This window comes from Adiantum capillus-veneris, chromosome 21, assembly GCF_014529385.1.
Source record: "Adiantum capillus-veneris isolate H3 chromosome 21, ASM1452938v2, whole genome shotgun sequence".
Taxonomy (NCBI): Eukaryota; Viridiplantae; Streptophyta; class Polypodiopsida; order Polypodiales; family Pteridaceae; genus Adiantum; species Adiantum capillus-veneris.
In genome coordinates this window covers 22,889,258-22,906,009 of record NC_140951.1, presented here as the reverse complement: position 1 = coordinate 22,906,009, position 16,752 = coordinate 22,889,258, and the positions used below count along the sequence as shown (strand labels likewise).

The 16,752-nt window shown below is 48.0% G+C and overlaps 1 protein-coding gene across 1 annotated transcript in view; it reads right to left on the bottom strand.

Moving 5' to 3' along the window:
* Positions 1 to 329: 329 nt before the first annotated feature.
* The window catches only part of LOC147430651 (uncharacterized), a 34,787-nt gene continuing 18,364 nt past the window's right edge, over positions 330 to 16,752 (bottom strand). The window contains exons 3-9 of the mRNA XM_086493250.1: positions 1,894 to 1,974; positions 1,715 to 1,768; positions 1,574 to 1,642; positions 1,200 to 1,262; positions 1,044 to 1,126; positions 786 to 851; positions 330 to 696 (exon numbers count right to left, since the gene is read on the bottom strand). Coding sequence (XP_086349376.1) covers positions 663 to 696; positions 786 to 851; positions 1,044 to 1,126; positions 1,200 to 1,262; positions 1,574 to 1,642; positions 1,715 to 1,768; positions 1,894 to 1,974 — 450 coding nt within the window. The 3' untranslated portion in view covers positions 330 to 662. The remainder of the gene's footprint in view (positions 697 to 785; positions 852 to 1,043; positions 1,127 to 1,199; positions 1,263 to 1,573; positions 1,643 to 1,714; positions 1,769 to 1,893; positions 1,975 to 16,752) is intronic.

The window sequence follows — 16,752 nt, the reverse complement described above, 5'->3', positions numbered from 1 at the left end:
TGTGAATAGAATTCTACTCACAATGTTCGCTAAACAATGATCCTTTCGATATTCTTCACCAAACATGTCACTTAAGTTACCAAAATTGACAGCAATTTTGTGAGATTTTCTCAATATGGAAATATGCCCTACCCGTGGCCTGTCTTTTGAAAAAATAGGGAGCCCTTCAAATCCTAACGCTGTTAATGATCCCCAAACCAGTAAGACCCCAGTTTTGCCCTTAGTGCAGTTCATTTACTATTGGCTGATTCTCAAACCCAATGGCTCTCAGCAGGATGAGAATTCAAATCTCAACAAGCCAGCCACCCCTGACGCATCAATCAATGACATGCACCCCCAAGTTCAGTTCAGCATAGAATGAAAAACAACTGCAAGTGACAGTGACCGATTCAGTTGTGTACTTTTCACTACAAGTGGCAAATTGTTGTGGTGTATGATGGTGGCAGTTCAAAATCTCAACCTCCTCAAATCACAGAACTTATTCAACAGCAAAAAGCATGCTTGCTTTTTGGGAAGCAATTTTTTTTATGACGAAAATGACTTCTGACATACCCTCGCGAGTATTCAGTACCAGCTCAGTGACTAGGAAGAGGGATATAATGAGGATGATGACATTGGAAATCACCATTCTGTTTTCCACAATGCCTTTTAAAATAATATGACTATTGTGGGTGCCACTTTATGCTGCATCCAATGCTGCATGAATAATAAACAGACAATTAAAAAACAAAAGAACTCTACCTTAGCTTGATGAAATAATTCCTTGAAATTTTTCAAAAGCTTACCTTGGTCTTTGTACTGTGCTCACAGGAATACCCGAAAGTACACAATCTAAAGCATTTCGTAAATCACTGCCATATAGAAGCACTTGTCATCATGTTATATCACTTTTCAAGCCTTTTACATCAAAAGGAACAAAAGCCAAAGACAAGTCAGAGCAACTACAACACTCTTCCCTAATTGTGTGTCTGTGAGTGTACAACACTCTTCCCATGTTGCCTAAAGCATCTCATGGAAAACATTGAATTATGAGAAATTCATACCTCCCCGTGATAGGCCGGTTGTTCCCAGGTCTCGACTCATCGAACTGTCCATGATACACCAACTCAAATGGTCGCCGCCCATCCTTCAAGACAAGAAGTCAGATAAAATATTCCTCCTTTTGGAGTCTTGACTGCTCATTTGAAGCATCTGCATACCTTTTTGTAAAGGAAAAAATCAGGTGTGCATGCTGCACCATATGCTCTGGCAGTCTCTTGTGTCTGTCACGTGACAAATGTTCTCCGTTAGTTCACGGCCCAGCTCGAGTTATGCCACAAAAATATGGCCCCCAGCCAATGATACATAAAATAAGTTGATATTTAGAACACCTGTCTCAAAAAAAAAGCCTAAAGTTTGATGCAAAATAAGCTTTGGTCCTTTTTCTGATCATAGTTTTTCTTCATGTGATCCTTAAGATACTTTTAAAAATCTTTTACAGAACTCCAGAATGCATGCAGTAAATTTCGTAAAGCCTACTCGGAACCACGCGTGTGCTTCGAGTGATGGTGTCAACACAAAGAAGGATCAATACCTCATCATATAAATAAGGAAAAGGATAGCCTAGCTCCTCTGCTTCTCTTGCCATAATATCTGGTCCATCCTGTTCAATCATGATACCTACTTTGAAAAATGTTTCAGAATGGTACAACCTACCATCGTTTAAAAAACCAACCTGAGGATGCGTCTTGACTGAGTTTGCGGAGATGGCTATAATTCCTACCCCTTTCTGTCAATTATTCATCATTACTGCATATGAGAATTATGCACAACATAAAAAATCAAAACAGCGCACACAGAAGGTGAGATTCAATTGGGCAGGAGGGTGAGTTCTAATTCCAATATGGTACTTACTGGCAGATATGTATTTGCCAGCTTCACAAGTTCCATCTTCAGATGTACCACAAAAGGGCAATGATTGCAAATAAACATGATCTGCAGCAAAAGAAAGCCAGACATTCTTTTGATGAAACCTTGCCCCGAAGGATACATGTAGTATTTAGTGATTAAAAGGCAAAGTGCAAAACAGCAGAAATAGCACAAGCGTGCAAAAACAGAACCTTCAGTCAATCACTAACCTTACAGAGTAGCATTTTCAGCACGGCACCAAATTTGTACATGTTCCTAGACATGCCTGCCTTGCATATAGAAACATCAATTGGAGCCAACATCACTATCTTCGAAGCCGGCTTGGAGGGGAGTAATCTGCATCCGAGCGACCCCGAGATAGTCGTGACTATAGAGTCTGTCCAACCCTGGCCCAGGAAGAGCGTGCTGTCCGTCGAACTACCTCCTCTGTCCACAAGTCCTCATGTACATATACATAGCACGTAGACTTTGCGTAAGTGTACCACAATGTGCCTAACATCCTGCTGTGTCTGGAGGTGTCACCGAGAGCTTGGCCAACAGCCACAAAGTCCGTATCACATCTGTCACCCCCAAGTCTCCCGCATGATGAGAGAACTCGAGAGCCTGAGCCTGAAGCCAGTCCATCACTGAGTCCAGAGTCCACTCAATATGGTCCCTGCCACATAGAGGGAAAGAGAAACCAACCGCTATGTCCAGGGCCTTTGTCCATTTAGCTGCTAGAAACAGCACATGGACTCTAAAGCAAGCCGCCTCAAAGTCTGGTGAAAAGTTGCCGAGGAACCTTGTGAAGTCGTAAGCGAAGAAGTCCTACCGACAACGGATGTCGAAACTCGTCACTACTCGAGGTACTCGGCAACAGGTAACGTCTATACCCGAAGGGTGGTCCACAAGAAAGTCTGTTCCTCTCTTGCCGGGGGGCTCGTGGAAAAAGCGCTGCCAAGAGACCTCCTAGCCGACGATGAACGTCATGTCATGTCCCCTGAGTCGACTGTGAGGCAGGAGCAGGAGAGGATGATGGAGCAAGGGGGCTAGTGGGTGAAACGGGAGGGGAGGGGGACCGTAACGGGGGGGGGGCTATCGATGGTGAAGCTGAGGTGGAGGGGGTATCTATGGACTTGGTTCTACTATAAGGGGTCGAAGCGGTTCCCTGTGGTAGCCCACTGCTGCTGGACTGGTGTAGGACGACCACTAGAGGAGCCGAACCGGTGTGGTGGTCCCTGGCGACATCAAACACGGACATGCTGCCAGCTCTTCTCTGCCTGGGTACTGGGCTCGGAGAAAGCATCTGTCTGAGCTCCATGTGTCTCTATCTGTTGTGTCTGGCCAGCCTTAGGAGGTTGGGTCTCGGTCTAGATCTGTGCCGCAGGTTTGGGCCTCCTCCGTGGACAAGCTCAGAGGAAGAACCTGCCTGAGCTCACTCTGTCTCTGTCTGCTGTGTCCAGCCAGCCTTAGGAGGCTGGGTCTGGGTCTGTGCCGTAGGTTTGGGCCTCCTTCGTGGATAGGCCTTTGCTAGATGGCCCATCTATCGACAAATGAAGCACTGATACGGGAGGCCCAAATGCTCCACATTTTGACAGAGCCAAACACCACTCACCCGAGGTAGTAAAACAACCTTCAGGAGGGTGTGGGTGTCTCGAACCAGAATGCGTACTGTAGGTATGCCAGTGGCCTTGGCAGTGACACAGGCTGTCGTGCGAGGTGTCTCCATGACAATCCCAAATCTCTAAACCAATCTTGGAAAGGAGGGGGAGGTACTCTCTCCTTCGACCTAAGAAGCAAACTAAGATTGGTAGGTCTGCCTGCTCGACAAGAGCATTGATACCCGGATCAAATCCATGGCGCCACTATCAAAAATGATCTCTAGCTGCTCAGATGGCCGAGGGGCACATCACAATGACCTTGGACGCCATCTCATAAGTCTCAAACTCTATCAGATGGTAGCCACACCCAAGAAGCTGAATGTTGATGATCTTATCCACCTTTGCTAAAAGGCGGGCCTAGAAGAGATCACACACCTTCCCTCTGCTAGGTCATGTGCTGATGATCTTGCAGATAACAGAGGTGGCCTGAAGGTGCACCACATCTGCCTCTAAGCTTGCTTGCTCTGTCCGCAAAAGAGCAAGTCGGATGGTGAGTTCCACGGGGTCGGGCAGCACACCACATCTGCCTCTAAGCTTGCTTGCTCTGTCCGCAAAAGAGCAAGTCGGATGGTGAGTTCCACGGGGTCGGGCAAGGGGACTTCCGTCGAGTCTCTCTGAGGCGGAGCAGATCCATCCATCTATGTCTGCTGCTGCTGGAAAGGCGAGCGAAGATGGCAAAACCGGGCTGACAAGGTGAGGTCGAGCGACGAAAAAAACTGTCCTCAAGGAGCAAAAGCCGGGGAATGGGAAGGCGGGCAAGAGGCTTGGCGGGGGAAGGGGGGGGGATGACACGAGCAGGAGAGCGGCGGGTGAGGACGTGCTGGTGGGCAATGGCAGTGAGGGCAGAAGTGGGTAGCGTGGGGAGGGGAGACCGAGGGGGGGGGGATGCGCGAGCATTACAACAGCAATGAGCGTTGCAGGGACTATTGCAGATGTAACAAGTTGCCTCAATTCTGGAAGGCAGTCTTGTATATGTCGCCCTTGAATACCCTTATCTGGTGGTACCCCGTCTTGAGATCAAATTTGCAAAAAATCTTAGCATCATTGAGCCTATGAAGGATACACTCAATGCGAGGTATAGGAAACTTGTTCTTGATTGTCATCTTCTTGAGTACCCTAAAATTTACACGCAAACGAGAAGACCCATCTTTCTTGCGGACAAACAAAAGAGGAGCATCACATGGACTTACACTAGGTCATATGAATCCCCTGGCCACCAGTTCAATGATTACCGCTCTTAACTCCTCTTCTTGAGTTTTGTTCAAGCGGTAGGGTATGTTCAAGCGGTAGGGAGCCTTGCTGACGGGCTACGCTCCTTCCATGAGTTCGATGCAATGATCCTCCGAATGCTCGGGAGGGAGCCGTGGTGGAAGATCATCCTACAAGAAAAGATGCTCATACTTCTTAAACAAACCTGGGTAACGTACTGAGGCTTGAGGTCCTGAGCCATTGGAGTTGCATAAATTAACGTCGCTTGAGCTCCTCTACATAGTTCGCACTTCGAATGGATACCCTGCTCACCGCTAATGACCACGGGAGAGGCACCCTCGCGCACGCGCAAGCGAGCGAGAGAGAGAGAGAGAGAGAGAGAGAGAGAGAGAGAGAGAGAGAGAGAGAGAGAGAGAGAGAGAGAGAGAGAGTGCTTTCGTTCTTAGCTAGTTATGGATTATGCTCACGTAACCACTTAATGCCAAAAATCATCACACATCCAACGAGAGGAGAAACAACAAACTTACCAAGAAACGATACTTGTTGAGCAAAGACTAGCACACTAAACATTCATGTGTAATAGTCTCTTGTATTTTCGTCGCCGTCTTTGTGTTTACCTTCTCTTAGGCAAGCCATGCACATGATGCACTCACAGGTGGACACAGAAGCATGAATACCACTTTACAAAAAGTAGAATCTTTTTTTGGCCTAACATGCGAAAAGATGTTTCCAAATATGTCACATAGTGTTCCATTTGTCAAAAGGTTAAAGCTCCTACAGATAAGCAGAAGGGTCTTTTGATGTCGTTGCCTATTCGCAAGGGCCCATTTCAAGACATTTCCATGGATTTTGTGACTAATCTTCCACCTCGTTTGCTTCAAAGAATACACAATGCCTAAGAATCGTTGATCAATCGTTTCAGCAAATTTTGCATGCTCATTCCTTGTAAGGCCACAGTCACAACACAAGATGTAGCACATTTGTTCATTAAGCATTGGTATCTCCTTCGTGGTTCGCCAAAGTCGATTGTGTCAGATAGAGATGTCAAGTTTATATCACATTTTTTATAAGCACTCCATTGAAAATTTTGGCACTAAGTTCAATTTTTCATATGCATTTCATCCACACTCCAATAGTCAAACTGAGATTTACAATCAATTAGCCTTCGATGTTTTAAAGTCATATGTTCATGATCAACAGTCTCATTAAGAGTAATATCTTCCACTAATTCAAGTAATTTTGAATGACTCCTATTCTGGTACCATTGGTAGAACTCCGTATGAGGTAGCATTTGGCCGTCCGTTCTAGCCTTTCTTTACTAGATCGGTCAATCAGTTGCCAGATGTCAATGTTGAGAGCAAGTCCTTGGACGAGATTACTAAGAGTATGAAGCTTCGACTGAGCAAGACTTGGGAATCTTATTCACGACAGACTAACAAGCATCATCAGAATGTTACTATCAAGGAAGAGAATTACGAGTTTCTTAGAATCATGAAGCAACGTCTTAAGCAAGTAGAAAAGAAGTGTCCAAAGTTGTCTTTTAGGATGGTTGTCAAGTGCAGCGAAAGTGTTGAAGGATTTAGCTCGGACCTAGTACTCCACACAAACACAAGGTTACTTAACTTCACTTGAAAGAAATGAACTGAACTGAAAGAAAGAGAGAGACGCAAGAGAGAGAGAGAGAGAGAGAGAGAGAGAGAGAGAGAGAGAAGAGACGACACGGCATGTCGAGTCCCAACCACCCTCAAGGGCCCCCTTGCTCTGTTGCCAGAGCAAGTACTTTCTTTAACTCTTGCACAAATGCTGATATAATGACTAAATGCTGAGATGTTGAGATGCTCATGGGTACTTCATGCAGATGCTTGGTACTACTGAGATACCGATGGGTACTGACTAGGGATGCTGAGGGGTATTGCGGTAGGTGCTTGGTACGTGAGAGGCTAACTGCTGGGTACGGCGGGTACTTGGTGCTTGGTACGTGAGAGGCTAAGTGCTGGCTACGGCGGGTACTTGGTACTTGGTACTTGGTACTATAGGGTACTTTGGGTACTGAACGTATTTCGGTGTTAAGGACACGGAGGTCCGGATGATCCGTACGCTGAGCGAGACAGGGGCCAAGCAAAAACGCAAGGGATACTAGATGCGGGGGTACTGTGTCGGACGACGACAATGATGAGGGTTCTTCCCTTGAGTTCGTGAAGCCGAAGCACGCACAGAGCTCTGATACCAATGTCAGGTGCAGCGGAAGTGTTTGTGAATTTAGCTCGAACTAGTACTCCGCACAAACACAAGGTTACTTAAGTTCACTTGAAAGAACTAAACTGAATTGAATGAAAGAGAGAGAGAGAGAGAGAGAGAGAGAGAGAGACGACACAACATATCGGGTCCCAAACACCCTCAAGGGCCCCCTTGCTCTGTTGCCAGAGCAAGTACTTTCTTTATTTCTTGCACAAATCCTGATACAACGACTAAATGTTGATATGCTAAGATGCTCATGGGTACTTGATACAGATGTCTGGTACTGCTAAGATACTAATGGGTACTGGCTAGGGATGTTAAGGGGTATTGCGGTAGGTGCTTGGTAGGTGAGAGGCTAAGTGTTAGATTTACACCACTTTGCTGCTTCACACACAGGTATAGGGCTAGTGTGTCTCCAGGCTGGCAACCCTTTGCATATGCATTGTCCGGCCGCCCACCTTGTCCGGGAGCCACTTCCACCATCTGGTTGTTCTATGTAAGGTGCAGCGGAAGTGAATGTTGAACATTGCCGAGTGCTCCGAACTGTGCTCAAGGGTTCCTTTTACTTACAGTGTAAGGTGCAACGAAAGTGAATGTTAAAGATGAGTGCTCCGAATTGTGCTCAAGGGTTTTTTTTACTTACGGAAGGGAGAGCCTTCAGTTCCTTCAGTGAGAGAGTGCAAATGATCACAAACAAGTGAATGACACTGTGAATGAAGGTAGTGAGACTGAGAGAAAAAGAGAGAAGAATACAACACCAAAATGTTTTCAGACCCTCCTCCAAAAGCCCCACTCTCTATGGCGAGAGCAGTCTACTATTGATTGCACAAATCTCTACAATGCAATGGACTTGCCGACGATGAGGACGGCGACGAGACGGGCTGAAAACTGAAAACGCTAAGGACTGAAATCTGCAAATCTTATATCTGTTGAATTCTGACTCTATGCCGGTGATGACGGCGATGCGACGACGACGCGTTGAATACGCAGATGCTGAAATCTGCAAATAGCGGGCTGAATCTGCAAACGTTGGCTGATTTAACCGTGCAACGAGGATCTATTGCGGGAAGGTGAGATCTACGAGGTTTGGGGGCTGCGGTACAGAGGCTAACTGCTGAAAATGCAAAACGCTGGTGCTATGGGCTGAACTGTCGCCGGAAACTGCATAACGCTAAGGCTGGTCTGCTGTTCCCAAAACGCTAGGGCTGAAAATGTATCTGCTGCGGAAAACGCTAGGAGATCTGCAGTCGCCAGGCTGATCTGCAACTTGCAAAACGCTGGGACTGATCTGCAGTTGATGAAAACGCCGGGCTGTTCTTGATGGCTGAAAATGCTAGCTGTTCCGCCGGGGGGGTCTTGCTAAGAAGGTGCACTGTCAGTCTTGTGGTCTCTGCTGCCTCTTCTGCCAGAAAGTGCTAGCGCTAGCTTTTCTTATATATTGCCCGAGTCAAATTGCCCTACCCAATTTCCCAACAAAGTCACTTATTAATAATAAGTGAAAAATGGCTAAAATAGGTCTATGCACTGTAAAAATGCTCCTGATGGGTTCTGATGGTAATCTAATGATCATGATGTGTGCAACCAGAGGATATGCATCTACTCTAAGTACCTGGACATGCACGGTCTGCGAACAGACTCACAAAAGTGCCAGAACACTTCCTAAGCTAACTGAACCTTTGTCATGAAGTAGCTTGTCCATGTACACATAGGGTTAGATGTGCATGTGACATCCCCTCCTTTTTAAAGTAAGGTACTGGTGCCAAACTGTATGGCGTCGAGGGAGATCGCCAACAGAGTCTGGAATCCTGGAAAGGACTCTTCGCCGGCCCACTCTGATGCATGGGTCATGCGATACTTGAACTTCATAAAGGTCTGCAACGCTTGCTTCTTTGGGCCGCGCCGAAAGCGACACAAAGTCATATGTGGCTCCTTCAATGCTTCAACTTCGTCTATAGTCGTGCGTCTACCTTCTTCAAGAATCTCCGAGGATAAAAATTCTTGAAACCACTTCCAACACAAAAACATGACATACCCATTTTATGTAAAGTGACTAGAAAAATTCTAGTCTTCTTTAAAGACTGTGCATGCAATGTAGATGAACATAGAGACGGAGTGCCAAACCGTTCATCAAACACATGCAAACAATGGAATCGAAACTTGTCTTTCTGAATCTATCAATTGTGTCAAATCACAATGGAAATGCCGATGATTGATGCTCAATCCTTCTTGTGCTCTTTCGGATACTGTGTCATGCCAAGGAGGAGACATGGAATGTGAATTCCTTGAATGCAAACATTTTATCTTTTCACGAGTAATCCGCATACATCCGTGCTCATTCATGAGTAAATCGTGTTCATCATACAATATGGCTTGCCTATGAAAAGGAACACATAAAGACGGTGACTAAAATATAGGAAACCGGAAACAAGTGCTCGCTACCCCCTCCCCCCCCCCCTCTGCGCCATCGCTGCCCCCCCCCCCGCTGCCCTCGCGCTCCCCCTAGCCCCCACCTATCCTCGCTCGCGGCAGCCCCCTCCCGCCCCCCCCCCCCCCCCCCTCTCGCGCCGCCACCCCCCCCCGTCCGCTGCCCTCTCACGCAGCTACCCCGCTGCCTCTTGAGCTTCTGCCCCCCTGCCCGCCTTATCCACTTCCCTCCCCCCGCCCTCCTCTATCTCGAAGTCACCATACAATTGGCTCTGGTGCATTCTTCTTTGGACAGTGCTCGGCGCGCTCGGTTGCACAGTCCTTTCTCCGTCCGCTTCTTTGCCACAGCAGTAGACACAGATGGAGACTCCAGCTCCGCCACAGAGGGACTCGTCAGAAGCCCCCTCGCCCGACCCCGCTGAGCCCGCTATTCGACTTGCTCTTTCACCGACAGAGCAAGCGAGCCTAGCCGCAGCGGTAGAGCGCTTGCAGGCGACTTCTGTCATCTGCAAGATTCTCGGCACCCGACCTAGCAGAAGAGAGTTGCGTGACCTTCTCCAGGCCCGCCTTCTCGAAGACGTGGGCAAGATCTTGGACGTACAGATACTCGAACAAGGTTACTATCAGATCGAGTTTGAGACCTCCGAGATGGCGTCCAAGGTCATCGCCATGAGTCCATTGACCATCCGAACAGCACGAGCCCACTTCCGACAATGGAGGCATGGTTTCGACCCTGCTTCGGATGTTCTAGTAGAGGAGGCAGACATCCCCATCTCCGTCTGCTTTCCGGGTTTGCAGAGGGAGTACTTACCACTTTTGTCCAGGATAGGCTCAGCCATTGGGACTGTCCTGGAGACACCTCGCACGGCAGCCTCAATAGCTGCCAAGGTGGCTGGCATTCCCTCAGCTTGCGTTTTGGTCAGAGGCACTTACACATTCCGAAGGTCATTCTTCTGCCTCGGGTGAGTGGGGGATGCTACTGGACGCTGAGTTTGCTGACGACTCAGCCTTGTACTTAGATGGCAGGAGGCCAATCTTCACAGGTGTGAGCAGGCTCTGGAGACCTTCTGTTGTGCATCGGGCGCACTGATCAACTGGAGAAAGACAGTGGCTTTCTCGGATGGTAGTGCTCCTGTGTCAGATTGGATGCCAGGAGAGGGTTTTAGGTGGATTCCCCCAGGGACTGCAGTTCGGTACTTGGGCTATCAGGTTGGTTTGGACTTGTCTCCCAAGCAGCAAATTGCTCCCCTCCTCCTGTCTATCAGGAGGAAGTTCTTACATTGGAGCTCAGCACGACTTTCTTTGGCTGGCAGAGTAGTAGTGGCCAACCAGGTGTTGTTGGCGACTATGTGGTACATCACTTCCTGCTGGATCTTCTCGAGTTCTTGTATCAGCCAGGTAGAGAGGCTGATCAGGAACTTCCTTTGGTCAGGACGTGACACTCAGATAGCTCGAGCCAAAGTGGCTTGGCAGGTCATCACTCTTCCTTGTTCACAGGGAGGGCTTGGGATCATTGACCCAGCACAACAGAGCAGAGCCCTTCTTGGGAAGTTCATAGTCAGAGGACTTCTTCCAAGTGAGGAGCCCTGGAAGGAGTTCATGCTACAGCGGCTTCGTGCTAGGGTGCCTCAGGCTGGAAGCCCCTGGCAACCTTCGACCAGATGGATCTTCACAGAGATACACAGAGTTGGTTTGAGCAGGAGACTGGAGGATCGCTTCGCTGTGAGCTTGCTTCGATCTTGGGAGCTCTTGCTTCGAGGCCTGGAGCAGAGAGAGCCTACTTGCACGGAGGAGCACCTACGGTAGCCCCTTGTTTGGAACCCCATGGTTAACACTCAGAGAGGCCACTTGGTTGGTAGTCGGCCTCATGTTTCCTGGGGTCCCATGGCAGCGGGTCCAATGCGCTCTTTAGGTGACTGGTTAGAGTTCAAAGGCTTGTCAGAGGAGTTGCAGAGTTTCTGGCTACAGGACATGAGAGGGGTGCAGAGCATGTGTCAAGACATCTCAGAGGCAGTTCCAGCTGAGAGGCTCACGCCTCTCGAGCCAGTAGCAGCCAGGTGGATGGGAGCCTTCACACGACTGGAGGTTCTCATCTCAGTCAGGGCCTGCTCAAAGACTGTTCCATCCCTTTTCTTCGAGCTTCAAGGTGGGGGATGCTTACAGCGAGTTGCAGTAGAGGCCCCGCAGGTGGCAGAGTGCTGTTTTCAGAGGATCCGAGAAGTATGCATCTATGGGAGGACTTGTGTCATCGATCCTGACCCAGCAGCTCTTGAGACTGGACACTGGAGGCTGTGGGCTTGGGAGTGCTGTCCACTGGCACGAGTACAGTGGGATCCTGGTGAGTAGCTCTCGAGGGACCCTTTCTCTTCTGCAAACCACCCAGGTGTCCCGTTCTTTCAATACACTGTTCGACTAGGACGTCATATACTAGCAGCACAGAGGAAGGCCGCCCCGCTGCAGCACCTCATTGGCAGGAGGAGGGTCTCACAGCTGAGTTCTTGGCAGCATTCTGGGAGAGGTTGTGGGACTCCAGACAATCGAGGCGAATCACCTTGTTTCGATGGCTGGTCCCACACAGAGCTACAGCAGTTGGGAGTTGGCTAGTGCATACTGGTCTCTCGGCCGCATGTGCAGCTTGTGACCATCTTGTGGAGAGTCAATGTCACTGTCTTTGGGACTGTCCTTCGGCCCAGCAGGTGTGGCTTCGAGTTCTTTGGCTAATGCCCGCTCTCTCCACAGCTCGACAGTACACTTGGGGAGCAACGGCTTGGTCCACCCTCACAGGCCCGGCACTTCAGTTTGAGCTATCTTCCACCAACAAGATGATAGTGATGCAGGAGGGGCGACCTACTCTCCAGCCTGCTACAGAGCTTACTCCACAGGAGTGGTGTAGTGAGAGAGAGGAGTGTTGGGAGCTCATCAGTGGCCTGACACTCTAGTTCATCTGGCGGGCCCGTTGCTTCCGCATCTTTGAGGCTCGCCTTGTGCCACCAACAGAGACTTCGCGATTTTTGGCTAGAGCTGATCCACACTCTCAGAGGACAGCTCGAGGGACTACAGGGCAGCTCCGACCACATGCAGGAGCATAGAGAGGCTTCCCTTCGACTCTGGCGTCCTAGGTCTTTCTACACCATGGTCCAGGGTGTTCTCCGATGGCACTACCGACCACCTGTGTGGCTTTTCCCTTCCCCCATTTCTTGATTTAGCCCCATTGTACATATGCTGGTTTTTTCATTGGGAGAGTCTCCCACCATGAGCCCTCTCTTAAAGAGGTGGTTGTAGCCCTATGGGCAGTTTCAATAACTAATAGAAGGATCTTTTTCTCAGAAAAAAAAAATATAGGAAACCGTCACAAATGAAACACTCGAACAATGCGTACTGACTAATCATGCGCATAACACTACTTCCTGTGGGGGTTCTTTGGGCCTCGACTCGAGAGCCAAGATCGGTTCTTCGTGATTGATCCAATCTGCAATGAGGTTAGCTTTACTAGAAAAAGCATCAACTAAACCATCATCCTTGTGAACAATCACATTTGTATCCTGCAAATCAGCATCATTGTGAATAATCACATCTTTATCATGCAAAACGTATGTGTCGTGCTTTGGAGAAGACAAAACTCAGCGAGTCTCCTTCTCCTGATTCTTTTCAAGCTTCGCCTGCACATTAGAAATGAGAGGTGAAGAATGAACAACTTCCTCCCCATGAATGACAATGGGAGAGTCACTTTTGGCATTGAAAGTTAAAGTATTGGCTGCCCAATCAATGAGAGGGTTATGCTCACGAAACCATCGAATGCCTAAAAGCATATCACATCCTGAAAGAGGAGATACTACAAATTTTCTACGGAAGGACACTTGTTGAACTGTGAATAACACATCTAGGCACTCTTGTGTAAGAGAGAGTCCATACCGAAAGCAAACCCCGACACCTCGAAAGGAGATGTCTTGCTAAACTCCAAGCGGGCTCTTTCGACAAGAGAGACACTTATCACATCATGCATATTGCCTGGATCAAACAATATGACAAAACGCTGACCCTTCACATGATCATAACACTTAATGAGAGACTCATCAATAGGAGGATCATGAGACACTTGGGTCACACTCGTGTTCTCTTTTTACTTGATGTGACAATGATAACATCGACCTTCCTTAGAATAAATGCTTTGTTCTTCTGACCTGATGTATCCTCCTAAAATTCCTTGTGCTGCTTTTTCATTTGGGGTGAGCTTAGGTTTAGTAATTGTGTTAGCTTTACCCTTAGATTCATTGTGAGTGTTCTTTTTTGAGAGACTAGAGGAAGATTGGTTAGAAGAGGTACATATCTTACTATTCTTACCGTTCTTACCGTTTTGAGGGTTCTGAGAAGTCTAAGAGGTACTTTGCGAAGTCTTATTCTCCTTAGTCTTTCCCTTAATGTGCTTCATCTCCTGTGCGAGAGCAATCGCTACTGCCTTGTTGAGGTCTACGGGGTCGAGGACTTCGACATCAAACCTGATATAGTCGTCCAACCCGAACATAAAAGCCTCTTTGCGCTTCGCATCCGATTTGCGTAATTGGGTGCCAAGCTGCAAAACACGGTTAGAAAAAGACATGACTCAAGTACCATATCGGTTAAGATTGCCCCAATCTTCTTTTAACCGCGCTAGGTACTGAGATGGCAAGAACCGCGCCTCGAGCTTGTCTTGGAAGTCAGCCCAACTGAAAGAAAGAGGCACGCCTACCTCGGCTTCCTCTAGGTGCGCAACCAATTGCTCCTCTTGCCACGCTTGATACCAATTAAAGGCATCACCGGCAAGATACATGACTGCCGTCAAAACTTTGCTATTTCCTGTCTTCTTAGTTGTCCCCAAATAAGCATTAAATTGATGCAACCAAGAATGAATAATACTAGCATCCATCTTACCGTCATACTTACTGAACGTGATCTTCTCTGTGACGGGGTTGTTGGAGTTCGAATCTCGGCCTGCACCACTAGAAGAACCAGCAACATCTTTGACCGGCTCGGGTTTCGAGATAAGTACCTCTAGGATCAACTCCTGCATGCGTTGGTCTCTCTGCGCCTCACGCTCTAACTCCAAGGCCGCTCATCTTTCTTCGCATTCGCGATCCAATTCTACCTTTCTTTCTTCCGCCGCTAAGCGCGCTTGCTCGCGCTTACGCTCGAAGGCTGTCGTTCTTTCTTCGCGCTCGCGCTCCAAGGAAGGGTTGTGCTTCTTATCGTATCATCATGTCCATCGTCGTCTTCACCAATGCCTCCATAGGATTTGGTGCAATCCTTGGCGTAGATGGGGAAGGGGGGGGGTCAGAAAAACCTCCTGGTGGGGAAAATTCTTCGTCGCCACCTCCATGCTCATCACCTCCATGCGAAGTATCCATTCCGCTTCGAGTGATGACCATACACTGAAGTCTTGAGTTCTTAAGTTCACAAGGAATTTGGGTTCTTGTGGTTCTTGGGGTCTTGAGGTTCTTGAAGTCTTGAGTTCTTGAGGTTTTTGAGGTCTTTCTTTAGCTTGCAGTCTATGTTAGAGAAGGATCTTCTCTTACCCGAGCTCTTCTCTTTCCCGCGGACGCACCCCTTGGCGACCTTGCGCTCACACCAAGGTTGCTTTTTCCCACCTCAGGTCGATTGGTCGGCTGCTAAGTGCACGGTCCTCTCTCAATGAGTGAAAAGAGAAACAAGGGGAGGCCGAACAAGCCCTTCTTTCTTGGGTTTCCTCTCACTCTTCAAAAACACAATAAAGAATCGACACGCCCAAGAGGACTTGGGTTACATGCGACAAGCAAAACAAATTTCTTGTGGTTCTTTCCTTGAGTGATACAATACACTGTCAAAGCTCTGATACCAATGTAAGGGCAGCAAACGTAAATGTTGAACTTTGCTCAAGATGAGTGCTCCGAACTGTGCTCAAGGGTTCATTTTACTCACAGAAGGGAGAGCATTCCGTTCCTTTAGTGAGAGAGTGCAAATGATCACAAACAAGTGAATGACACTGTGAATGAAGGTACTGAGACTGAGAGAAAGAGAGAGAAGAATACGACACCAGAATGTTGTCAAACCCTCCTCCAAAGGCCCCACTCTCTATGGCAAGAGCAGTCTACTATTGATTGCACAAATCTCCAATACAATGGACTTGCCGACGACGTCGACGACGATGAGGACAGCAATGAGACGGGCTGAAAATGGAGAACGCTAAGGGCTGAAATCTACAAATCTTGTATCTGCTGAATTCTGACTCTGTGTCGGTCACGACGGGGATGACGACGATGCGACGACGACGCATTGAAAACGCAAATGCTGAAATCTGCGAACAGCGGGCTGAATCTGCAAACGCTAGCTGCTCTGACCATGCGGCGAGGATCTGTTGCGGGCAGGTGAGGTCTGCGAGGTTTAGGGACTCCGGTACGCAGGCTAGCAGCTGAAAATGCAAAACGCTCTTGCTATGGCTGAACTGTCGCCGGAAACTGCAAAACGCAAAGGCTAGTCTGCTATTCCCAAAACGCTAGGACTGAAAATGTATCTCCTGCATAAAACGCTAGGAGATCTGCCGTCGCTAGTGTCACGTGACACATCCAACCCTATGTGTCCGTGGACAAGCTACAACACGACAAGGGTTCCGTCAATCCAGTCAGTCTAGATTAGCAAGTATTCTAGCACTTTTGTGAGTTTGTTCGTAGACTGTGCATGCCTAGGCACTTAGTGTAGATGCATATCCTTTGGTTGCACACAGCATGATCATAAGCATTCCCATCAGAATCCTTCAGAGGAATTTTCCACTGCATTTAACCTATTTTCCCTATTTTTGACATTTTTCACTTATTATTTTAAGTGACTTTTGTTGGGACTGAGTAGGGCAAATTAGGTAAGATAATATATAAGCAAACCTAGGCTAGCACTAATTGGCAGAAGAGCAAGGAGAACACAGGCCACAAGTAGCAGGTTCCCCCTCTCTCTCTCAAGCAGGACATTCTCCCCCTTGGTGGCGATTTCCTTCAAGCAAGACTCCAGAACCCCTAGCGTTTTCATCAGTCATCCTCGCCATGGAGATCCAGCACCCTGGTGTTTTCAGCCCACAGTAGCATCGCCATAAGATCCAGCCATCTAGCGTTTTCAGCAGTCAACCATCATCGCCATAGATCCAGCATGCTAGCGTTTTTCAGCCTGCATAGTCAGCCCTAAATCAGCTTTTTGTACAGCCATTTTCAGCCTAAAACCAGCGTTTTGGAAGAGCCTAAAACCTACATTTTTGGGACAACAGATTTCAGCCCATTAGCGTTTTTGGATAGCAGGAAAAGTGCATCATTTTTCAGCCTTAGAGTCGGTCTCGTCA